The following is a 26,538-nucleotide window of genomic DNA, read 5'->3' on the forward strand; positions in this document are numbered from 1 at the left end:
ATCCTCAGCTGTAAACTCAAGCCAATAGTCCTGATGGTGGCGCTACAGCAAGCGTCTAAAGTTCAAAACTTTGAAAATTCATAACAAATCAACCATACGTGCTACAACTTCACAACGTTCATCAAACTGTAGCCCCAATACTGAAGAAACCTTTGTACATTTAAACCTATTAAAATTATGAAGTTCATCACTCTGTTTTTTTCAAAAACTGTAAAACTTCTTAAACCTATCTCCTCCCACAATTTTTGTTGAATTGACACCAAACTTGCTACAGAGCATCTTCAGACTGTCCTACAAAAAACTACGTTTCTCAGATTTTTGATTTATCAAAATGCATCAGAATGTTTGACTGTAAACGGTACTGTAAACATATACTTGCAAGTTCTTGCTAAATAAATCTTCAATGTTCATGAAAAAATGACAAAATTCTAGAGTCATGGTAGATGATGTGTGGCTGACAGCATTTTGAATTTTGCTCTAATGTGAACAATTGGAGTCAATGTAAAAAATGGCAATTTTGAACATCAGTTTTTCACTTATGGAGCAAATCAATCATTGTTACAAACAAATTACCAACATCTCCATGCTGTCTAGATGCAATATGTTTATTTTCAGATTTTTGTCTTAATAACTGAATTTTTTACAGTGGTTTCAAATCTGCCTTTCCATGCACGGATGGCTGCTTTCCTACACAACAGTGAATGCCTTACTCAGTTTGTGAAGCCACTGTTGAGTTGCTCATTTGCAATTAGCTCAGAGCGGTAGATGACTGTCTTAGGTTCCAGAGGTTGCTCAGGATTGCCTTAAAATGGCCAGACCCGACCCATCGCTGTGCAGCAGCTAAAATTTCTCTTGTTTTTGCTGTCAAAATTTTGCATCATAAAAATTAACTGTAGCTGTAAATGCACCATACTAATGGAGCTAGCAGCTAGCTTTTGGGTTATTGCCACCCTCTCATCCAAATATGGTCACTTCTGTCTCCAAAAATCCAAGATGGCGACCACCAAAATCAAGGCTTCAAAACTTGAGTCCACAAACTAATGGCTGACATCCTAGTGGCTTTGTTCATTAATTTATACAGTCTATGGTCCCCAAAGGCTGACGTACAGGTGACTGCCTGAGTACAGTATTTTTCAAGCTAACTAAAACTACTAAATCAGTTTATATAAAAAGATGAGTCAAAATAAAAAAAAGTCTTAATAGGCCTCAAACATGTTATTATTATCACGAAGGAGTTCGGAAATGGTACAACTGCAATTTAATCATAATATTTGTCATCAAATCACTTTCAGTTAGCACATGGAGGTCTGTCATAATGTGTGAAAATGTAGAAAGACCAACTAAATGAAAGACATCTGTTACAGCTACAGCATAATAATAAAGTGTTAGTTTCAAAAGTCTTACTTCACAACCTGTGGATACATTGAACTCAGAATCACGTGCGACCCTGGTGCACTTTTGGGCTGATGTTGCAATGGTTCACCTGAGTGAAAGGATCAAATGTGATTAATGTGCATTTGGAGCCAAAGATGTGTTACGAGATCTCACACAGAGGTAAAGCTGCCAACTTTGTCATCATAAAAGTGAAAATCCTTGGCTTGTCACCAATACCTGTCATAGGTCTGCTCGTCCTTTGTTTTGTCAGCAAATAAATAGGAGTAAATCTCTCTGCGGTGATCACACCCCTCCTCAACAATCCTCCAGCACTCGTGTGTGGCCAGAAAGGAAAGGTAATACCGACAACTAATATCATATACCATAGATTTTTAAAATGATAATCTATCTTAATGCTCTTTCAAATGAATATTATCCAATTTAATGATTCAAAAAAATCTCTTTAACAGCTTCATTCAACATGAAATTCCTGCTTGCTGCCTGCATCCTTGGGGTGGCTGTCTGTGCTCCAGTAAGCAAACTCTATTCCTAAAATATTTCTCCTTCTTAGTTTTCTCTCATATATTTTTCAGGACTGCACACTGTAAATATTTGACAACACAATCTTAACCCAAGGTCCATGCAGCTGTTTTGGAGCTCCACATACTTGTTTAATTTTCCTGGAGCTGTAGATCTTCAAACTTTTTTTCTGAGCAGTTAAACAACTTATTGTACATGATGGTTATTGACAATGCTGCCAGTGAATAATACTGCATATACCACTAAATGTTTTTCAGAATTATTGATTTTACACTAACCTGGATTCCATTGATTCTGCAAGATATTCTCTCCTTCACAGCCGCAGATGTACATGGAGTTTGACATCCGTCATGCTCCGGCTCAGGTACAGTAAATCGCAGCTCGGGCCAGCGGGCGTAAATCATGAATTACACACAAAAACCACAGTAAAAGACACATTTTCAAACATCATTGAAGCTTTGCACACAGGTCTGCTATTATGTGTTTACCACTGATGATAATGTCTCTTTAGCCGAGCCTGCCAGAGGCACTTTTACTTTACTTTACTTTTTTTCTAACACTCATCCAAAAGTTGAAATGATCTTGTTTTTCACAGGCAGCTCAGGCGATTCCTGCCGGAGCCCCACTTGGGACTCTAGAAGTTGTAAGATATAATATATACTGTTTACACCCATTTTCAGTGAATTTTATTTAACAATCTCTCTTTTGTATGATAATCTTGACTCTTTTTATTCTCAGCTGCTCCCTGTTGATGCCCAGAGGCAGCCTGTTGGAGGACCAGTGAGTGACAGTATAGCTTTATTTGTGTGTTAGTATACAGCACTTTGCAGATGCTTAATCTCTGCAATGAAAGCTTATATTACCATCTGAATGAAAGATAATTAACAGTATACACAGTCCAACAGAATGCAGTTTCAGAGACAATATATATATCACAAAGAGGAGCTGAATTATGCAAGTTTTTAAGAGCATGTGTGTGCCTGCATGTGTCACTGAAAGGTCCGTGGCTTCATCAAGCAGGAGGTCCTCCAGGCAAACGGCATTGACACTAAGGATGTGGTAAGTGTCGGCAGATTTTCATCACTCTGACAGAGGTTTAAAAGATTTCATTGAACTTGTGATCTCTTCTCTTCCTGATCTGCGCAAGTTCTACCCCTTTGGTTTCGACCTGCCGGCTCCTGCTGCCCCTGTTGTTGTTGCTGATCCCGTTGCTCCTGCAGCTGCAGCTCCAGCTGCTCCTGCAGCTCCTGCTGCTCCAGCCGCTCCTGCTGCTCCTGCTGCCCCTGTAAGAATGACTACAGATTTTTATTTTGAGACATTTAAATGTATTAAAGACCAGTAAGACTTGGTCATGTCATCTGTCAACCATATAAATGGTTTGATTAATTTCAATGTACAATAATAGCTTCGAATGACTGCAGCACAGGGGAGTAGATGTTGTTAACGTTTGGGGCTCAGCCCAATCTTAGGGGGCTCCGTTGGGCATGCTCCCCCTTGGAGATTTTGGTAGCCATAGGGTATGCACTATTTTTTCCACATCATTCAAGATAGTATAATGCCTAAAAAACTGTACCTCAATTTGTGAAAATATGATAGTTGTCAAGGATAACAATCATCCCGTAGAGCCTACATCCTATTTTGTATCTAATTGTTCTCCAGCTGTCTTCATCTGTCTGAAACTATAGCACAACAAATGTTGAGGATGTTAAATTTTCACTCCTGACACCCAAAAAGAGGCAGAAAGTGTCTGGTGCTACTTCTCTTTTTAGAAGTTATGTAAGATAGGTAGGGTGGGAATTTGGCATAAACAACCCCCTTCATGCTCTGCCACTGTTGGGTAACTGAATTGAACTGAGGTGGTTCTGAGGGCAACAGGTTCATTCTAATAAATGAGCATTGCATCACAGAAACAGGCTATTTCTGCTGAGGTGTTGAGAAACAGCGACTCGTCAGCACACGATTCTCGCTCCTGATTGGCTCATCAGAAGCCTCTGTCATTTCAGGCTGCCAGACCCAAAGGAGATGATGATGATGATGACGATGACTAAACATTCAGAGTCAGCAGGATGTGACACGGTAGGTACATAAAATACACATTCACATATTTACTGTGCTACTGCATATTTCAGACAGTAATGTTGGAAACAAAGTACGATCATATATTCTCTTCCTGGGTGACTGAGTGTCTCTGAACACATGAAAGTTTCTTCATCACAAAAGCAGTTAAGATGTATTTGCCTCCCTTCCCACTTCAGGTGAACAGTGCAACAAAGACCAGCAGCCTACACTGGTGAAAGATAACCAGCCAACACTTCTGTTTCCCAGAGTATGAAAAAAATATGGTACAATGCTTTTGAAAGAATAAAATGGTGCTATGTGTTTCAAAGGAAGAAAGCAGTGCTCTGCAGATGGTGCGATGCTTTTCTGTGGATAAAAAGTGGAAAAGGTGCTCTGTCTTGTAATAAAATATGGTGCTATGCAATGAAATATGAGTGTTTTTTTTATCATCTTGATTCACTGTTTCCTTGATTCGTTTACTAAAACGATGCTTCATGGTAAAAAAAAAAGAGTTCACCCATTCTCTTCTGGTTCTTTGTTTCAAATAATTGAACATTACATTAATAAAAAATACGCCTACATGGGTCATTCTAGGTGATCATGGTCATGATTGTAAATGTAAAGTAAATAATCATATTCAGCATTTTGTAATAACATGAATAAAATTCTATAATGGTACTATGTAAATGTGCTTTTTGACCACTTATCTACAAGCCAAGTAACAAAAAACACAGGCAGACAGTAACATATAAAGATATGCACGTGAAAACATGAGGAAGTTTTTCTTTTTCAGGATATTTAAAGGTCCCGTGTGTAAGAGTCAGAGGGATTTACAGGCATCTAGCGGTGAGGATTGCAGCAACCAGCTGATACTTCTCCCATCTGTATTTCCTTCAGGAAGTTTTTACCTGGAGCAGCATTATCCACAAAGCTCTCCTCCTCTCCAAAACAAATGGATTTAAACCAATAAAGCAGTTTTATGTTACAAATCAGTGTATCTCTGACGCTGTTTGGCATGTGGGAGACAAGCGGTTCGCACACCATGCTAATGTCTGCTCACCTTTGTTCCCTGGTTAAGTTAAGATCCAGACGTTCAGGAAGTATTTACCCCACCCTGTCTCATTCCGAAGTTGTCGAACACTGGTGTTTGGGCAGTGGCTGCTAGTGTCAGACACCCACGAAAAAAGCTGTTCTTTCACCTTAGCATAATACGTGGCTGTAATGGTGCCCGGCAGCATCAGGGGAAAACGCAGCTCGACAACGACTTTGACCCAGAAGGGCCGGAGAAAGAAAGTCAAACCGTGTTAATTCTGTCTAATCCTCACCATGTTTTTGTTGCCTAAACCTAACCATGTGCGTGTGTTGGCTAAACCTAACCATGTGTGTTTGTTGGCTAAACGTAACCATGTGTGTTTGTTGTTGAAGGGAAAAAAACGTAATTTGCGGTGCTGTACCGACGTAGTGCACTTATTTTGAAATAATCGATGTGCAAACTGTACATTACCTGTGAAAATGGATGTGTATTTTAAAATCACACTAAGCATGTTACATGCTGAAGTTGACATGGCGTCCCAGAACGTCAACAACAAACACACCCAGGGTACCTTACACGTCGTATGTTGACATGGAAAGTCCATGACCAAACACTGATATATGACAAGGTTAAAGTGAGAATGTGTTGTTTTACCAGGAGCCAAATTATCCGCAGATGTCTCTTCCCCTCCAAAAGAAATAGACCCAGTGATTTCTCCTACGCTGCTCATTGCAGATGGGCTCTAACTATGGTGGCTGACACAAAAATGTAAATCAGGACCCAGTGTTTGATTTGTCCGTTCTGGGCTACTGTAGAAATGTGGTGGTGCAACATGGTGTACTCTGTGGACAAGGACCCACTCCCTATCAGGTGATTATTAACTAAAAAAAACGTACTTGTTATATTATTTTCCATTTCTGCCAGTACAACAGATTCTCACTCCGACCTTGTCACATATCAACGTTTGGTCATAGACTTCCTACACAACACTCAAGGTACCCTGGGTGCGTTGATCATTTAAGTTATGGGACGCTGTGTGAAGTTCTGCCTGTTACATGCATTGTCTTCTTTCAAAATACACTGATGTTTCCACAGGAAATTTGCAATATGCATACAGTCTCTTTCAAAACATTTGCACCACGTTGGAACAACTCTGTTAATTGATGTTTTTTTCCCTTCAACAACAAATACACGTTTACATTTAGCTAACACACACACACACACATACACACACACACACACACACACACACACACGTGGTTGGGTTTACGCAGCAAAAAGCAAACATCAGCAGGTGAAAGTTGGTGGTTGTTGGATCCATCTCCCAACCCTCCCACCCACCACACTTGGACTTTTGCCACCTTAACTTTAGTTCTTGCCCCGCCATGTTTCCCCCTTACACTGCCAGGTGCCATTTAACTAAAACGATGACCGACTGCGTATCATGCCAACATGAAAAGACAGCTTTTTATGTTGGTATCTGATGCTGGAAGTCACTGATCAAGCACCAATATATATCCTCCTAAATCCTACACACTGAGCCTTTGAATGTGAAATTCAATAAAGCAAAAGACATGTTTTTTAATTTCAATTAAATCAATCAATTTTTGAATACATATTCAGTACTTTAACCCTCAGTTGTCTGGAGAGACTTGTCTCAGCTGTTGTCATGATTGGGAAACATAACTTACATGCGGGCAACAATAATACAAAATAACATTCATATACTAAGTAACAGAAATAAAATTGCAGTTTCAGATGCTGTTGCCACATTGCTGCAGTTGCTGCAGTAATAAAACTGTTGTGATGGCAGGATGAGGAGCCGGCAGAGTGAAGGTGCAGTGTGTGCTGCTCTAGACAGTGTAAACAAGCAGAGTCTGCTATTAAACAGAAAGTGGATTTGACCACTGGTCATTTAGTAAAGCTGAAGACTAGACACCTGTGCTGCACCTACTCATTGGATAACGTCACTCCGGTTGGCTGTGATTGGCTCTCGGGTGAGCTGGCTCCCTATAAAAGACCAAGTTACTCAGTGGAAGATACGGTCAACTGGCATCATCTCCAGCTTTGAAACACATCATCCTCTACAGTGGTGTTTTTATTGCAGAAGGTGAGTTTGGAAGAACTTCAACATAAGTTAATGCATGCTTCCCTAACAGACCGCCAACCATTCAGTGTGACTTTGACTTTTGTTAATGTCATGATGATTTGTGTCTGTAGGACTCGGATAATTTGCAAAAATGAAGTTTGCCATCCTCTGCCTCTGTCTGGCTAGCACAGCCTCAGCTGCACCTGTGAGTTTTATGAAATAAGGTTACCCTACTTCATTTTCTCAATGCAGTTTCATTTTGGTTAACTATTTCTGTTTCTTTATTTTCAGTCCATCTTCCATTACCTGCCTCATTACGCAGGTTCCAGGCCACAGGTACCACCCTCACAGGTGATCTGTTTGGTTGTTACTATGCAAAAAATGAATAATATGCAGTTACCTACTGAGCAAAAGCTCCTTTTGATACAGATATGAAGCATAGCTGAAATATTTCTATGTGGAGTTAACCTTCTACTGACAATTTTGCATCCATTCAGGTGAGAAATCCCTTCCCAGCTGCCCAGTCTCTAACACCACCTGGACATCCTGGTGCTTACAGTGTGGAACTGGTATGTCTGACTCTGTCTTATCACATTTGCACACGTGATTAAGACAAATGCTTGCAGTCCACTTATGTTTACTTCTGTTTTTTTTCCCCTTAAGATTTATCCACACAGATTTGCTGGTGGTGCAGGTGCACAGGTAAGCACACACATTTTAAAGAAACATCTTCAAAAAAAAAAAAAGTGGTAAAAACACCACCTCACTGCTCTACTTTCCATTGATTTTTTTTTTCCCTTTTCTCTCTTTCTGCAGCCATTTGGTTTCATGAAAATCTCCATTCCTCAGCCACCAGGCAGATCCAGTGTGGAAGTCGTAAGTGTTGTTGTTTTATCCCCAGTTCAGATAAATAGGCACCATTGAGACTGAAAACACTTCAATTATTGCTTGCAGAAGCATGTTTGATAGGATGAGCAACTTCTTGGAACAAGATTTATTGATATGTTTGTGCTCTTTTGTTTTTAAATTTGCAGTACTACCCCTATGACTTCTCCCAGCAAAGGGTAAAGATTTTAAACTTTGAGATAATACATGATGCATGATGTAAATAGGAAATTATTTCTACAGTATATCATATTTCATGTTGCAGTACTAAATAAGGGTATGTGCTTTTGTTCCAGATCTTAACAAACATTCCTCCCATGACAAACGCCCCTCATATGACAAATGTAAGACCAGATTGATTTCAAATGATGCATTTTACTGGTTCTTACTGTTTCATAAATCATATTATACTCACCACTTCTCTTTTTTTTCCACAGGTGCTCCCATTTGATTATCCTCCTCAAAATATTCCCCAGCAAATGCCAAATGTAAGAGGAACACTACTACTACTGCTACTACTACTACTAATGATAATAACAATAAGAAAAAGTAATATTTCACATTGTGATAAATTCTGAGCATTTCCATCTGTTTTTCTTTTCTCAGATTCCCACATTTGATGCCAGTCCTCTCCCATCCCAGGATCCCCTGCAGCCTCTGCAGGACCAGCCCGCACAGACAAGTCAGGTACTTCAGTCAATTTGCATACTTTAAATGTATTGAGGTTTAATAAGATTCATACAGCAGATTTACATACATGTTAAAAATGACTATCAATATGAATATATAGCAAATGTAATCTGTGGTGTGGAGTGTGTGAAATTAATACTTGCCTTATATTTCTTGTTTGTCCTTGCAGATGCCGGCGAAGGTGTGAAGTGAATGAGAAGCATGACAAGGAGGCGAAACTATTCCAACTTCCTTGAAAGAAATCTGCAATGGAACAAATGACGTTAAATGACTGACTCTGTTTCTGCAACATGTGTATGACCATAAAATAACCACTTTTTATTAAGGATATTGTTGCAATAGTGAACTAAATTACAGCAAGATCATCTGCGTAGAGTGAAACATGTTTCTGAAGAATCTTTCTGCTTTACTTTATAGTCCTCATAGATTTTCACTGTTACTGAGTTAATCGAGTACTTTGTAATGCTGCATTTCCACAGTGTAAAACAAATGTGCTTCATTTGTGTTTTAACTAATTTGAACTTTTCCTGAACTGTCATTTTCCTTAAGAATTAAAGTCTAAGTTTTCAAGCAACTTTAGTTTTTGTCTGTGATTATTGAAAGAGTTTCAGAATTTCATTGGTGTTACATGTATGTGGTGATGTGATAAAACAGCTGTATGGCTGCAATTTACTATTTTTTTTCAGTACTGATTATTTTACAAAGTAATCATTTAATTATTTGGTCCATAGTTTCTTTTAAAAAGGGGGAAAAAGCAAAAAGTACCCATCACAATTTCCCACAGCCCTATTTTGCCATTTTTCTTTAAAAAACCCCCAAAACAAAACAAAAAAAACTGCTTAAAATTAATTTAATAATAGTAGTCAATCAGCTACTGGCTTACTGAGCTTACTGTCTCTGAATCAGTCAGCTGTACACAGTTGTAGTCCACTGATAATCATCCACTTGTTACCCTTCATTTCCCCCCAACATTATGCATTGTCAAGTGCTGTGAATCTTTCCACACCTTCAAGGCAGCTATTGATTTCCATTCATTTAACTATATCAAACAAAATTTAACTTGCAAAAACTTGCTAGAGATAATACATCCTTTACATTAAGCATATCCCGAGTAAATATATCATGTCAATGTGCAGGTAATAGGCTTTTGGATGTGAAGTATGGGCACTGACTGCCCAACAGAATTATATTCTTAAGATATGTTGCGCAAACGTCGGCATCATGAAAGAAAATGATCATGTGAATTTAGTTTTGATGCTGTTGTTTTACTTCTTTGTGGAGTTTTTAACCTCTAGTCATATTTTTTAGTTCATGATGTCTGGGAGGAAGTTCAGTATGAAATAAAAGTTGTTCCCTTGTGCGGTATCTATGAGTAGTTTATTATAAGCCTGTAAACACCAACGACCTTTATCATGACTATATCACTAGAATGTTGTCGGCAGGATTTTACTGTAAAATAGTGAGTATTTTTAGCATAGCAATAAAAATGAAGGTGTTTGTTTATTATGTTTATGAATAATGTACAAACATTGAAAGTGAAATCAGTAAAGGCCCTATGATCAAGCCTTGTGGAATCTCTTTGGGCAAAGGGCAAGGCAGATCTCTTAATCAAAAAGGATCATATGAATTTTAGTTTCATTGCTGTTGTTTTCTGTGGAGTTTTGACATCTTGTGATATTTTTTAGTTCATGATGCCTGCGAAGAAATCCAGTATAAAATAACAGTTGTTTCCTTAAGAGGGATCTATGAGGTTGTTTATAATGGGCCTGGAAATACCGATGAACTTCATCAGGACCATATCACTTAATATAAATAGGCTAGGTGCAAGAATGTTGTCATCAGGATTTTATTATAAAATAGTGAGCATTTTAGCATGACAGTAAAAATGATTTTGTTTGTTAATTATGTTTATGAATAATATACAAACACGGAAACTGAAAACAGTAAAGGCCCAATGATTGACACCTGTTGAACCCCTAAGAGCAAAGGACAGGGCAGCTATCTCAGTCAAAACTAACACAGAAACTTTTGTTAGTGTTGGAATGGTAAGAGATCTAAGTGTATATATGTCATGCCCATTAACACCCCTGTACTATGAAATAAGATTAAAGGAATCACTGGAGCCAACATGTACATGTTGTACATGTACAAGATCAGTATATGTATCTTACATACTACATAGACTACAGTACATCATAATTACAACATACAGTGAACATAATTTACCACAGTGGTTGAGCAAATTTTCCCTCAGTGAAACGTGACTGTGTTAAAAATAAATACCAAAGAGAGAAATATCCTCCTGATGTTCACTCCCCTGGGGATCAAAGCCTGTCGCAACATGACTTTACATTTACCTCTTCAAAGACACTTAAAATACATGCAGGCGCCATCCTCTCATGCATGTCTCTTCCCCACAAGCTCTCCTTCCTGGAATACTGAATCATATAAATTCACAACTTCTACCCCCCACAGCAGAGGAGATGTTGACAGCAGGTTTAATAGCCTTAATGTGAGTTGTCACAACTACAGTATGATGGCCTTTGTGCTATACAGGTCTTCTTGTTATACATACAAATACACAAACACAAAATAAGAGAGGTTATAATGGAGGAAGAGATGATATCATCTGCAGGTCTGGTTGGTTAAAGAAAGATCTGGCAACGTGGATGGGGCAACAGAGCTTGTGTGGTTTTAATCCTGAGCTGTTATATGAAGCCTATACAACACACACCTACACATTCTAGGGAGATGCTGGCGCAGACAGACATCAAAATAAAAATTGGAAAGACACAAACAGTCATTACTCTGACGCAGCCATATATTTCAGCTTTTCAAGATTAATGTTATAGTAAAATATCTGACCTCACCTGACTGACATGTACTGCATTTTAGAAAATATTGTCTCATACAAAGAATCATAAATTCTGCCATTACTATTTGATTTAGCAGAGTGGAGTGTCGTTTAATGTGGAAAATGTAAATCTATTTGACATTTGTAGGCCTACTGTAACTCAAATAATTCACAGTGTTTTCTTTAGCCCCCACATAATTTTTAAAACTGCTGCTTTGACCAGAGGAAACAGAGGAAAATGGCTTTGGCGTATGCTTTTTCTTCAGAGGTAAAAAACCTACAAGTAAACAGAATGCACTGCACGAGACCAATAAACACCGGTGGGTGACATCATGCGAGCTTGAGTGTGTCCACACAGGTAACAATATGGCAGCCAGCTGGTAACAAAGATGCAACTAACAATCTTGAATTACAGTCAAACGGTAAGATAAAATTTGTTTCTGAAAACATTTTCGACAAGGAATAGTCACAGAATCTTGATTCACATTTGATCAGCAATGCCTAGTTTTACCATTTGATATGAGCTTAGTTTGAGTTGGAGAGACAGAGAGTGGCGACCCTCTAAGATGGAGGGAAGTTTACTTATACTACCCACGTAATTATTACACAAAGCTTGTTGTAAATTGGGAAAGTATCACTTGGCATTGTATGTTGTGCCTCAGTGTTGGAGGAAAACTCTGGATTATTCAGTTTTTATATAGTATGGAGTACTGTAGGACTACTAACACCAGTATGCAAACCAGCTGTTTGGTATATCTTATCTTACTATATAATGACGAAAACTCTGTCTGTGTGTCTGTTCCACATTTTTCTCCTCACTGACTTGTCAGTCCATGTGAAATTTGGCACAGTGGTAGAGGGTCATGGGAGGATGCAAATGAAGCAATATTACATCAATTGGCCAAAGGGGGGCGCTATAGCAACCGATTGAAATCGCAAACTTTGAATGGGCATATCTCATGCCCTGTATGTCATAGAGACATGAAACTTTGCACAGAGATGCCTCTCCTCATGAGGAACAAATTTGCCTCAAGAACCCATAACTTCCGGTTATATAGATTTTCCGCCATTTTTAATTTTTTGAAAAACACTTAAAATCGATCTCTTCCTAGGAAGTTTGACCGATCTGCATGAAACTCGGTGAACATAATCTAGGGACCAATATCTAAAGTTCCCTCTTGGCAAAAGTTGGAAAACTTACTAAAACTGAGCTTCTATAAGGCAATGCATATTGCAGAGGGTGTGGCTCATCACATAAAGGTGTATAACATCTCAAGGGTTTCACCGATCACCACAGAACTTTGTAGGCATATGACCGCACATTATCTGAGAGGACCCCTCCATTATTGACCCTATCAAACAAAATGGGGGCGCTAGAGAGCTAATTTCTTATCTAGGCCTAACCACCATATTGATTTTTACTAAACTTGGTAGATATGTAGAACAGGACGCCTCAAGGTGACTGGAGGAATTTAACTCTAATTGGCAACTGGGTGGCACTATAACAACAGAAAAATGCTTAAAAATGGCTAAAATGCGACCGATCGCTGTGGCTCCCCCTGTGGCCCAATGTTGTTGTTTTTTTTTCTAATTTTTGGTATGACTAAGTCATGGTATGGTATGCTGTACATAATCACAGAAACTGTCAGTGTGTCATTCTATCAGTCCCACATTTTTCTACTCACTGACGTGGTCAATCTATGTGAAATTGCACATAGGCATTGAGGATTGGCATAGGTAGAAGGTGACAAAGCTACCAATGGGTATGGACTAGTCTTTTGTATTTTTATTGTTTTATGATTCTTTATTGAGAGCACATTACATGATCAAAACCTGCTCAGAATGAGTTTGTACAGTAGTAAGAATCTGGGAGGCAATTTAGAAGTCACAAGCATACAAACATGCTTAAAATGATGTTTAGGGTTTGTTGTTTACCACGTTCACCATCTTAGTTTATTGTGTTTGCATGCTAAAAATTACTAATTAGCACTTTATACAAATGTCAGCCTGCACAGACAATGATAGCTGATCCCAGCCATAATCTGGGTCTACACCCATAAAAGAAGTAAAATCATTATGGAAACAGTCTGACATCAAATTCTAGTTAAAGACAAGGTTGGTTAAAGACCAAAGTTTCTTTGAGGCCAAGATGAGTCTTGTTCTGTATCTGTAGATCACTGCCATCTTGCCTCACCAGAATGCAATGTTGGTGAAGTCCCTGCCACGTCTAGGCAAGTCAGCCTTTGCATGATTACACCTTTAAGTTTTATTCACCCAATTAGTGATTTAGTATCAGTATGAGATGAAAATATTGCAAGACTTATATCAATATGGCTACAACCCGATGTTATTCCCAGGTTGACAAATACAGATGCTTTGTCACCCCCATCTGCGTCTCAAAGTGACACACAGCGCACAACTGAGACACATTGTAGCATGTGGAAAATGTTGTGAAACTGTCGCAGTTAGGTTTAGAAAAAGGATCATGTTTGGGGTTAAAATTAGTTTGTTTCAGAAGGATAATATGGTGTGACATAAATAAGTCATGTGAGTGATGTTAGTGCAAAACAACCGTACATGAATTTCACAACGTTAGAACAACACTGACTTTTGGTTTAACATGTTACACGCACTGTGGTCTGCTGTTTCAAAGCCTGGTTTTGAGGAGAAAATAGGGAGTGCTGCACCGGGTTAAGGCTCTGTGTAGTTAGTTGTAAAAAAAATCAAGTGCTCCTCGAGGATGGGGCAAATATTTACATAAAGATAAAAAACGACTGGCCTGCTCACTCAGTGTAAAAGTCCGTAGTACAGGCAGGTAATCCAAAAATGCATCTGAGGCCCCCTGACTGTAGTTAAAAGTACTTCATTAATACATGGATAATAAAGTCAGCTTTTGTTTCACCCATCCACCTCCCTTCCCTCCTGCCCGTTGCAGACTTTCTCGTTCTTTATGCTGCATCAGTTGCTCTCTGCTTCAAGTATTGCCATGGATGGGTTTACAATGAAGTTAGTTGAAAGCAGTCTCATAAATATGCTAAAGGGTGCCATTGGCGTCGATATCACTCACAAAGAGTGTGACAAAGTGCCGGTTTATGACACCCTAGGAATAAAAACAGCTGGAAAATTGTATCTGAAAGCCTAAGTGTGCTGCGGATTCTTTGCTGAGGCAAAGCAAAATTTATTTAAGCTGGCAAAAGTCAGGCACTCCCGTTGGTACAGAAAGTAGTCAGTTTATCATTACCCCTCTCACTGCCCTGTTTGTCAAGGTAGCAAACAAAGGAGCAATTGTGCTGAGTGCCAAATAACAACAGTAAAAGTTCCTAAGAACTAATGATGAGATTTTTATCCGGTGTGTAGTGAAACTCATTAGCTCAGCAACTTGGAGGCAAGAATGTCTAGAATACAGTTTCGCAGATTACAGGCTAAGTCCTTCATTATCTGACTCGCAACCGCAAAGAATAAACACGAGAAACCTGCAATGTTCAAAATCACTGTGATATAAGACCACACCACCTAACACAAACACAGGGATCAGTGGAAACTCAGACACCACCAAAGTGCTTCCCACTGGCACACACCCACTGTAAATTTGAGTGTTAAATGAAGATGTCTGGAAACCTTGTGTTAAAAGGTCGTGTTGGAGACACCACAGCAAAACAAGGCCCGAGTACAACACATATAAAAGTGCTACATAACGAGTACACGTCCTGTATTCATAATCTAACTAAGTACAGAGAGATTATCAACAAAATATACTTTAAAGTATCAAAAGAAAAAGTACTCATGCTGCAGAGAAATTGGTAACACTATAACACACTATAGTGTAGTTCAGAAGCTCCTCTTGAAGATAAGATAAAGATAAGACATACTTTATTGTCCCTGGAGGGGAATTTTGCTTTGCCAGTAGCGCTGCACCCATCTGCAATTAACTTGAAGCAATGCATTGTCAAACGTGACACTACAGTGGTACGCCACGGACATAATTAATACATACAAGGACAATAAAAACAGCACATAGCCAAAATAAAAACACAAGACAACTCATAGTGTCACAAGATGAATTGGGGGGGAGTGGGCGATGAGATGATTTATGGTCTATGAAAGAAGAAGAAAAAAACAAAGACATTTTTTCTGCTATTCAAATCTGTATTTATTTTTCAGTCTTTTCTTTAATCTTATTTTGTGGAATGATAGATAACTATACATCTGTAGGCCTCACACAATAAGATAAATGAAACTGTGTGAGACATTTAGAGGGGAAATGTCTCTCTGGTGGAACTGCCGACAACTCAGACATCTGACGTGTGACAAGAAACACTGGCTGCGTCTATATACCCTATATAGTGAACTCAAAGTATCCGACAATGCACCATGAAAAGTAGCGTACAACAGATGGTCACTCACCAAGCAGTATATCCCATCATGCATTACGCCAAAGGAATGGACGGACTATATTGGACTGACACTGAGACCGACAAGGGGAGAGAGAGCAACTCGATTACAACCTGCTGTACATGTTTAACTTATAATGACACGTTGAAGTTTGTTTTACTAGTTTTCCTTTGCCAGGTACTAAACTGACCATTTAATGTGTAGTCGTCAGTTCACAAAGAGGTAAAAATTCATTTTCCATAACGCTTACCCTGCTAGGGGTTGCAGGGGGGCTGGAGCTTATCCGGGCTGACACTGGGCGAGAGGCGGGGTACACCCTGGACTATCACAGGGCTGACACGTAGAGACAGACAACCATTCACACTCACATTCACACCTATGGACAATTTAGAGTCACCAATTAACCTGCATGTCTTTTAAAGATATTTTTTTGGGCATTTTTAAACCTTTAATTGATAGGACAGATGAGCGTGAAGGGGGGGGAGGGATCGACATGCAGCAAAGGGCCACAGGCTGGAGTCGAACCCGGGCCGCTGCGGCAACAGCCTTGTACATGGGGCGCCTGCTGTACCACTAAGCCACCGACGCCCCAACCTGCATGTCTTTTGACTGTGGGAGGAAGCGGGAGTACCCAGAGAAAACCCACGCTGACACAGGGAGAACATGCAGTCTCCGTACAGAGGGGCTCCCCCACTCTGGGTTCGAACCAGGAACCAGAACCCTCTTGCTGTGAGGCGACAATGCCGCCCAGCAGGGGCGGACTGGCCATCTGGAGATTTTGGAGAATCACAGAACGGCCGGTACTCAAGGACGGCCGGTGGCTGCCACGCAGTCATCACCGTTTTTTTGTTTGTTTGTTTGTTTTTTTCCTTTTTCTCCCTGATAATCTACTGTTCCACATCCAGTCCGCTAGGTGCCAGCCTTTAAATTGGATGCCAGCCGGCCCATAGATGAGCCGGCTGGCCAGCAATCAAACTGAAGAAGAAGGAAGCGCATACGAATCGAGCAGCCGTGTGCAGCAGGTGCAGATGGGAGAGACAGCGTGAAAGAGAACAATATGGTTACTGGTATTAATCAAAAAAAAAAACGGAAAGAAAAGGGTGGGGCTGAGAAGGTGAGGGAAAAAAACAAAGGCAATTAGAGAGTGAAGCCTCTAAATGTCGAAAGTTAACAGAAATGTTCACCATCATGTGTTAAGATTTAAGGATTTTGACACCCGTGTCTGGAGCTGATGAGTTTCCACGCACCAGTTGTTGTGGGCTGGGCCAAGTCAAAGTCCAAGGCTGTTTTCTAGTCCCAGTCCGCCCCTGCCACCCAGTTACTGTTCAGAGTAGGACTAAAAACGCTAGCTAATGTTAGCGAGCTGGGTCGCTAACAGCTCTAATTTGTGCCGTAATGTCATGCTGCATTATGTCACACATTACATTGGTAAGTTATTACATGACTGACCGGTAAAACAAACTTCAACACAACAAAGATTAAACAGAAAATCACTTACATTAGTAGGATACGCTGCTCTTACCTCTTCTCCTCTTACCTTCTGCCAGCGTAACATTATTAATATGTTTAATGTGAGCAGAGCAGCGCACAAAGTACTTTGTCATTCGATTTATCAATTTGGGGAAAATACACTCAGTATAGTTTCATGTTTTTATCACAAATAGGCATGTCTGGGGCGTTGGTGGCTTAGTGGTAAAGCAGGTGCCCCATGTACAAGGCTCTTGCCGCAGCGGCCCGGGTTCAACTCCAGCCTGTGGCCCTTTGCTGCATGTCACTCCCTCTATCTCTCTCCCCCTTCATGCTTGTCTGTCCTATACATTAAAGGCTAAAAAGCCCCAAAAAATATTAAAAAAAACAACAACAAATAGGCATGTCAGTATTTGTTATAGATGCTTCACCAGCCGACATTGATACGACATGTTTTATTTGTGTTACTAATATTTAATTGTGTAAATAACCTGAGTAGTGTCCGAAAGTGGTTTTTCACGTTGCAGGTGAGCTCACAACATAGTGCTCTACATTGAACTCCCTACATAGTGAGTAGGGAGTAGTGAATTAGTGAATGATTTCGGACACAGCCACTATCTACACTCTGCTCTTTTTCAAAGTGTCACAAGCAAAAAAGTTTAGAAACCACCGTTTGAGACATCACATTGTATTTGATAAGCTTATGAAATGTTTTTATTGTAAAACTTGTATCTGTAGTAGAGTATTTCACCTGAAATGCAGTTAAGTACAAATATAAACTATCATAAAATGAGAATAATTAAACAAAGGAAAAGGAAAATGTGTACTTTCCACCACTGCTCAAGTGTCTACTAGTGTGTGTAGTAGAGTTTAGATAGTGTATCTCTTTGTCACTATCATTTTACTTTAATATTTAGAGCTTCACACATTATGCCTAGCAGCACTGAACTGCCTAAATCAACAAGCACTTGCCTAATTCTTTTATATATTCCATGTTTCCCCCTCACATCTTCATAGTATTTTTAAATAGCCTACAAACTAAGTGGTGTCTCCCAGTCATTATCATTACATGCTTATGTCAGCTTCATGCTGTCTTGTCTTTTTTTTTTGTTTGGTTTTTAGGGCAATAAAGAGAAGGGCATGTGTGCTAAGAATACTTGCACACAGCGTGTAATTAAGTATAAGAGGGGCCTTAACCCTACATGCCTCTTTTTTCTTTTTTTCAAAGTGTTAGAAGATTTCTTCAAACACATAGCTCTGCGTGTTTCACTGGATATGATTGGCTGTCACAGGATGTTCCCGTGTATAAATGGCATCCATGTTAGAGATGAAGTAGATTGCTTTCCATCCCTGAGGAGATACAACTTCAGTTTCTCTCGCTGCACCGGGAAATAAAGGTGAGATGGGCTTTTTATATGGAAACAGGATTACACTGTGTTAGGAACAAGGTCCTGCTGATGCAAAAGGACACAAAGCGAATTATCTTAACTTAATTTTAATTTCAGAAATGCTTTCTTTTATCTGGAAAAGGAAACAAAGGAAACAAGATTGTCTCTTTTCTGTTTTTCAGTAGGAACAATCACGATGAAGCTGCTGGTGTTCGTAATGTGCCTGTTCACCACCACCATGGCTGCTCCTGTAAGTCTTTCCTTAACATGATGTAAACATGTCATTAAGTCTACCAACTTGATCCCTTTTAAAGATTTTAAACACTGCTTTGCTTTAAGGAGGAAAAAGCACTAAGTCATTGTTGCTTCCTCATTCCTCTTGTTTGGTTTGCAGGTTGCGGAGAGCGAAAGCTATGAGGAAAAAGTAAGACATTTGCTTAACTGTGAGGTTTCTGTGTCCGTCTGTCTGCCGTGGCATGTCATACCATGTTTTAGTCATGTCATCAGATGTGTAGTGCGATAAGTGTCTGACGGAGAAGAGGATAATTGGCTTAATTGCGGCTCATGTCTGGAGATGTCTGGTATTTCCTCAGCAGGTTGCAGCACATGCTAATGAGGCCCTGAGGTGGATGGAGATGTACAGGCTTTACCAGCAGCAGGTAGTGGGGGTCCATTTTAGTGTCACTGAACAAGAAGAAGGAAAAATATAAATCATTATCAGTTCAGATAGTTTGCCATTAATCATTAATCTTTATTTTCCAGGGAGCTCTTGGAAACCCCTTCCTGCCTGCTGCTGCTGCTCCTGTAAGTTTATCTTGTTTGACTCTAACACGACTTTAAGATTTCTGCGAAAACTTAATATAAACAAAACTCTGGCATAATTACTTAAGTTTACTTACTCATGAATTATTCATTGGTTTAGGCTGATCCAGCTGCGGCAGAAGTGGTAAGCTCACATACAGGACTGCAGCGTCTGATCTGTCACAATGCAATATGCGCCTGAGCTGAAAATGTTTTATTTATGCAGGTGAATGCAGCACCAGCCGCGCCAGCCGATGTTCCCCCTGCAGCTCCTGTGGCTGTTGGAGACGCATCAGAGGAGGAGACGGAGGTGAGCGGGCATCTTCGTACTGAGCTGCACTGAAATGTTGTTTACAGAGGTAAACGACCAATGGAGATGTCTCTTTGTTGGTATAAATGTCACTACAGGTACTCCTGCTGAAGGGATCAAACAAAAAAAGCACAAAATGTTTTATGATTGGTCTCACATGACCAACAAAAACACTCACACTGGATTTACACTGAGCTGAGAAGCACAGGTGAAGGCTACTTGTGGTGCATTTCTCCTGCTCTGAATTTCACTTGAGAGCTCTGCTTAAAAAAAGAAAAAGACCTGCAGTGTTTCCTCCAAAACAAATTCAAGACAAAATCACCAGTCATCATGTGTTGATCATTTTGCTGAGCTAAATATTTTTCACATCAGATATTTTGACTTGTCATATTTAAAGGAATACTTTATCCTTAATAAGACCATGTATATATTCAATTATTAATGCCATGATATATAAAATTCATGAGGAAAATTTGTTTTTTCTCACATGCCTCATGTAAACCAAGTAAACATGTAAAGCAAGCATCCAAAAACAGCAACACTGTTGATTACTTTAAGTCATTGGGGACCATGTTTATCAGAAGCACTAAGCAACTATATCAAAACAGGCTTTTACAAACTCTCACACAGCTTGTGCAGTATAATCCAAGTCTTATTTATCCAATTGCGGGCTCAGTACTTCCGAAATATTTTGCAAATCCTTGCCCTCAGCTCTCTCTGAATGGGACTGACAGTGAAAGCAACACAAACATTGTCCCCAGTGACTTCAGTTAATTGAAATTGTTTGCAGTTTTGGGATTCTTTGTTCACTGTCAGCATCACAAATTCAAGGTAAAACAACATGACTAACTGATATATAAATGGTCACTTTGTGGATAAGGTATTCCTTTGAGAAAAACACAGGTGTAACTATTATCATGAACAATACCAAGACCCTGAAACTGAAGCAGCTGAATGGAATTTACACAATTCATTTATTTTATTTTACTTTTTAAAAAAACAGCTGTCAAATTCAGTTCTATTCAGTTTTATTAATAAAGCCCAGGGGGTTTTACAACATACGACATCCCTCTGGCCTTGGACCCTCAAGGCGGATAAGGAAACACTTCCCCTTTAGCGGGGAAAAAAATGGTAGAAATCTCAGGAAGAGCAACTGAGGAGGGATCCCTCTTTCAGGACGGACAGACGTGCCATTGATGTCATACAGAACACATCGACATAATAAATTTACAGTAAGCCATATGACATTGGATTAGTGAATGGTCCTATCAGGCACAGGCTCAAGGGCCGAAAGTGTCAGGGGCCTCTCTGGCTTTCACCTGCATACTTAACAGGTACCAACCAGGAAAGGACTTAAAATGAAGACAGAAAGAGACACATACAGACGACAAAGAGAGGAGAGGAACTGCAAAGAGACTCAAAACAAAGACAAAAATACACAAAATTACCACAAAGAGACATAAAAATACAAAAAGATGAATAACGACTACAAAGAAAAACAAAACATAAACAAAAAAAGAGGCTAACCACCTCCTATGGAAGAGAGGTGGTGAGGCCTATCATAAATCTGTGTCCGGGGACTTATTGTCTGATAACCTGCCCATGGCTCTGCTGGGCAAACAGATTAGTCAGGCCATTAGTTGAAAATAAAATCCAGCAAAATTATCAAGACATGAGGTGAATCTTTTGTATTTGCATTGCTTTTTATCTTAGGGAAACAGATCACATTCAAATATTCTTTGTAATGACCTTGGTGTAAACCTAAGAAGTATTACTTAGGTAGATCAAATTTGAAACAAGATTGAAGCAGCTGAGACATTCTGACCTGTAGTTGAATGGATAAAGATTACCTATTATGCAGCCAGTGGCAATTTTCTTTGGACACTTCCTGCCTGGTAAATGTCCAAATCTTCTAAACTCCACCAGTTGTTACATGGGCTTTCGTTTAAAATGTGTACTCCCCAAAAACAAGGTTAGATTACTCAGGTGTCAGTTGAGTAATTGTATATGCTTAACAAAGCTCCTCCAGAGACACAAAAGATTTAATACAACTGTTTTTTTCACACGCTGTGTAGCTCTCTCTGAACCAGCCTGTTTGTTTCTGTGGTTAACCAAATGTATCTGGAATTTCTCCACATCTAAGTCATTTTTGTTCCATCTCTCGGCACAGGATGGCGCCCCTGCCCCCAGAGCTGCAGCACCCGGTGCCCCTGCTGCCCCCTTAAACTCTGATGAGGCAGAGGAGGCCGAGGAGGCCGAGGCAGCTGAGGCTGAACCAGCTGTGGTCGAAGAAGCACCAGCAGATCCCGCAGCAGAGCCCGCGGCAGACCCCGCAGCAGATGTGGAACCAGCTGTGGTTGACGTGCCAGCAGACGCTGTACCGGGTGATGCAGCTGTTGTGGATGTGCCTCCTGTTGATGTGGTTCCTGTTGACACTGCCCCTGCAGCCCCTGAGGTGGCTTTTGATGTGGCTGCTGCTGATGCTGCAGACGCCGGCAATGCCCCGCAGGCAGCTGAGATTGACACAACTGGAGTGGTAGCAGATGCTGCCGCAGTGTAGTTATCTTCCTCTTATTACCAGTTTAGGTGCTCCTCTGTTACCAGTTACCGGGATGGGTTTCGCTAAAGGATGAAAAAGCTGTGGCATATTGAGTAGAGACTGAGGAAAACAAACGAGGTGTCTTTGTAGTCAGAATTGGACAATTAAAAGATGTTGTTGTGTTCTTTTTTCCGTCTTTAATTAAAATACTTTTTGCAGTTATGTACTTCCAGTTAAGTTGGGATTGATTAGTCATGGCCATGCACACAGGCACCATAACTTATTGTGCACACACTATAAAAATATATCTCCTCCAAGACTTCAAATCTCTGTGTGCCTTTTTCATAGCAGACATTTGGACTCAATCCTACCTAAGTGTTCCAGTAAGCTATGACAGTGCCAGCATGGACAAAATCAGGACCCTGTAACTGAAGAAGCTAAATAAAATTCAGTCACCATGATGTTTATTATTTACTTGTGTGCTTTTCCTACTGTGACATGGCAAAATGCCTTCTGTGGAAAAAAACTATAGTGTGAAATAAATGTAAGAACCTCCAGGCCGCAGGAAATCCTGGCCAACATTCCTGCTTTAAGGCTGTAGCCGGCTGAGTTTTAAGCTAGAGTGATGATACTGGTATCATATGAAACAAGAAGACCCAACCGTGCCAGCTTGTCAGCAAGGGACTAAATAACACTTAAAAATTAGGCTAAATTTTGGCAGGGGAAAAACAGGCATGGCCATTTCTAAAGGGGTTCCTTGTACTCTCAGCCTAAGATATCTGAATGATATTGGGCTCTATGTGTACCCACGAGTCTCTCCTATATACTCAAGAGGGCTTGTTCTCAGTAAAAAAAACTTTCTTGTCATAAATATAAAAACAAAAACCCCAACAAATGGCACATTTCTGTAATACTGACAATATTACCTATCCATTTGAAGAGAAAAGAAAGTTTTATCATATTCCACGGCGGCATGGCATACCCTTTTAAGTAAACTGACCTCAAACCTCTTTTTTTTTGTATCATTTGGGTGATTGGGACAGCTCATCTTATCACTGATTTAGGCCAGTGTAAGCATATTTACTGCACATTTATTTCATGCTTTGATATAATTTCACATGCACACTTTTCTTTTCTTTTTCATCATTAAGATTTAAGACTCCATGTACATTTATGTTACACTTTATTGCTGAAGTGCGTCCACAGCTCTCACAACAACCCCCTCCCTCCCACAGCCTCCCATAATTCTCTCATTGAACACATTTAATTGATTTTTTTTTTTAATCCTAGAAGTCCAAAATTCATTGAATACATTCACTGATGTTTAAAAAATGCTAATCAGGATCAGTTAGGGCTGGGTTAATAGGTCAAGGCTAAGTGTTAGGTTTGGCTTGGTGGTTCCTGCTAACTGGCTAGTTCAGCTAGCAAAAATGGCGTGCAAAAAAACGCCTAGCAAAATCTAGCCAGTCCATAAATATTGTCATGGTTAATTAGGGTTCTGCACACATGAAGAGGTTGCGAAGCACCGATCTAGAGTACACAAAGCATACACAATGGCTCTCTATTGCAAGGTTGATCATTTACTTCATTAGCAAAGCTTTTTAGCATGTGCGTGTTTGGGATTAAACAGGTTAATTCCAAAAACAGACACATGCTATAAACACATTTTTATTGATTTTGGAGCAGTAGTACATTATAATCATGTTTCCATCAGAAAATTTGTGCAATATATTCACTCTGACAATTTTATTACCTTGAAAACTAGCTAAAGCTCATGTCAATTTCCTCACTTCATGCACTGCAGGGTCAACTTCCTGTTTGAATCTTGCCCTACCTACTCTACATGATATCACACCTATGAGGGCATGCTGTTTTGATTATGTGGTTTCACAGCTTGGGCTCATCAGGTGAGAAAATAAAACCTGTATCGTTATACTGTCCCATTTGACCTCATGTCCCAATCACCCTTAATTCACCCTACACCACTATGCAATTGCTCAGCTTTCATATTGGCATAGTTACAAATAGCCTATATAAAAAACATAAGTAAATTCCTGAAATTCAGTTGTGGCTTTTAGTTGATTTGGTAGGCTATAGCTTTAGGGTCTTCAGTGGCCCCATCTGGCCATACCTATGGAAAATTACTGGGGGTGCCACTGGCTGCTATGGGAGCTAACATCATCACACATGAATAAAATTGGGTTTATAAAGTCCTCAAGAGTCTCAGCTCTCCAGTCATACCCAATTTATGCAATTCCAAGACTGTTTAGGGACCCCAGTCTGCAGAAATATTCAAATATAATAGGTGAAAGTAACACATTTATACTGCATGCAAAAAAACTGCATGATATTGCCCCAAACTGCATGGGATTAGCATAAAGTGAGCATGTCTGCAAAGGGCTAAAACTGTCATGGTATGTAAAAAGTACTGATGAGGAGTCCATTATTTTGCCTTTCCTTTCACTCCTATTGCTGCAAAAACACACAACACAACCATTCAAAGCTCTCATAATTTATACTTGTTCCAAAATGATTCAATATAATATAAAACTTATTGCAATTCCAAAGATGTTTCCTGTACTGTCATAAAACAGCAAACACCACGTCAGCCAACAGGGAGTGCTACTGAGCCATCGGATGTCTACAGTGCACAGGGGAGGTGGAACTCCAGCTATTAGCATGCAGCGCTCAGCACTGATAGAGGTTCAGATTTAATTTTCTCTCTCATGATTCTTATTCATGTAAAAGGAAGCAGATGCACCTGATCTGAAATCTGTAATACCTGGCACGATCTAATAGGATCAGAGCTGGATATGGCTGAGAGTGCTGACTGAGCAGGAGATGCCTGTGTGTGTGTGTGTGTGTGTGTGTGTGTGCAGGCAGACTAAATCCTCTGCTGTTCCGCAAATGGTCAGGAAAATGATAGCCTGTCACAGATAAAAGAGGAAAAAAAGGGTGTCACCACAAAATGGTCTTCAGTGTTCTGTGTCCTCACTAACAGGTTAACTGAAGGTTGTCCAAACTTCACTTAAACGAAATCTCTTCTCCCACTTGAGTGGCCAAATAGGGAGGATGAGTGAGTTTGCCTCTCCACTTCTCAGCCAACTCTAATCCACAAATCCTTATCAGGGTCACTGAGACTCTGTGACACAATAAGTTAGACTCAATGCTTATAGGTGACACTTGTGCGGCTACGTTTTGATATTAATAATAATATAATATAATATAATATAATATAATATAATATAATATAATATAATATAATATATAATAATAAGCAACTAATGATTCGAACAAGAAATGTGTTGCTGCTGCAAGTGGCCCACTTATAGATCTTAAAAAAGCATACAAAGGATTCAACGGAAAATGGACTCTGCATGACATTAACAGGTGGAAAAGGTGAGTCACATGAAACTGAATGGATTATGATTTCTGCAAACTGTGGTTTCAGACTTTAGGCTCTTTTTTACACAGCTTTCGACATGCCACACAAACAGTTTTGCAGTATTTTAGCAATGCAGTGCAAGTCTAATTTAATCACAGGACTTATGTGGAGCAATAAACATACTGCATAAAATAGTTTCCAAATTTTATTTTCAGTTTTCCTGTATATCACCATTAAATGAGTGAAAATGTGAGCTTATGATTTGATGCACTGTTTTGGAATAGCTGTCTTTCCATTTTGCTCTCCAACTTGAGAAGATTTTTGTCATAGTTGTATGAAGGGTTTTGAGAACACAACACCTTTTGTTGTCATGCAGCTGGGAACACAATGTCACTGTTTAAACTTTTGATTCTAACAATGCATCAAAACCACAGAGACTATTAGACAACCATCTATGGCTGCGTCTTCTGCAGATTTCTGTCTTAACTGTTTGGTCTAAAGTGTCAGAAATGGCCAAAACTCTCCATTACAAGTTCACAGAGACCAAGGTGACATCCTGAAATGTGATTTTGTCTAACCAACAGTATCAACACTGAGAGTATTCATATTTAAGATGATAGTAGCAGTTCCTTTAGTGCTGTTTATCAGTCTAGATTATTTTGGTGTGAGCTGCAGAGTGTTGGAGATATCGACCATAGAGATGTCTGCCTTCTCTTGAATATAATGGAACTAG

General features: G+C 39.7%; 3 protein-coding genes across 4 annotated transcripts; all 3 read left to right on the forward strand.

Annotated features, from left to right (window-relative positions):
* Positions 1-1,670: 1,670 nt before the first annotated feature.
* scpp7 (secretory calcium-binding phosphoprotein 7) lies at positions 1,671-4,401 on the forward strand. The gene is made up of 9 exons (XM_033625343.2): positions 1,671-1,730; positions 1,845-1,906; positions 2,234-2,278; positions 2,510-2,557; positions 2,653-2,694; positions 2,914-2,973; positions 3,062-3,199; positions 3,918-3,990; positions 4,170-4,401. Exons 2-8 carry the CDS (start codon positions 1,856-1,858, stop codon positions 3,960-3,962), a joined length of 429 nt encoding a protein of 142 aa, XP_033481234.2. The 5' UTR covers positions 1,671-1,730; positions 1,845-1,855; the 3' UTR covers positions 3,963-3,990; positions 4,170-4,401.
* Positions 4,402-7,037: 2,636 nt separating this feature from the next.
* Positions 7,038-9,243, forward strand: scpp5 (secretory calcium-binding phosphoprotein 5). The gene is made up of 11 exons (XM_033625191.2): positions 7,038-7,115; positions 7,226-7,299; positions 7,386-7,445; positions 7,592-7,663; positions 7,758-7,796; positions 7,911-7,970; positions 8,129-8,158; positions 8,276-8,323; positions 8,417-8,467; positions 8,586-8,666; positions 8,839-9,243. The coding sequence occupies exons 2-11, from the start codon at positions 7,246-7,248 to the stop codon at positions 8,854-8,856; spliced, it is 513 nt and encodes a 170-aa protein (XP_033481082.1). The 5' UTR covers positions 7,038-7,115; positions 7,226-7,245; the 3' UTR covers positions 8,857-9,243.
* Positions 9,244-18,645: 9,402 nt separating this feature from the next.
* enam (enamelin) lies at positions 18,646-22,881 on the forward strand. 2 transcript variants are annotated; one of them, XM_033624831.2, is made up of 8 exons: positions 18,646-18,779; positions 18,953-19,020; positions 19,165-19,194; positions 19,364-19,429; positions 19,533-19,574; positions 19,693-19,716; positions 19,798-19,881; positions 22,052-22,881. In XM_033624831.2, exons 2-8 carry the CDS (start codon positions 18,967-18,969, stop codon positions 22,439-22,441), a joined length of 690 nt encoding a protein of 229 aa, XP_033480722.2. In that variant the 5' UTR covers positions 18,646-18,779; positions 18,953-18,966; the 3' UTR covers positions 22,442-22,881. The 2 variants fall into 2 exon arrangements, with proteins under 2 accessions (XP_033480722.2, XP_033480723.2); XM_033624832.2 differs by having other exon boundaries at positions 19,367-19,429.
* The last annotated feature ends 3,657 nt before the right edge of the window (positions 22,882-26,538 follow it).

Source organism: Epinephelus lanceolatus, chromosome 3 (genome assembly GCF_041903045.1).
Source record: "Epinephelus lanceolatus isolate andai-2023 chromosome 3, ASM4190304v1, whole genome shotgun sequence".
Lineage (NCBI taxonomy): Eukaryota > Metazoa > Chordata > Actinopteri > Perciformes > Serranidae > Epinephelus > Epinephelus lanceolatus.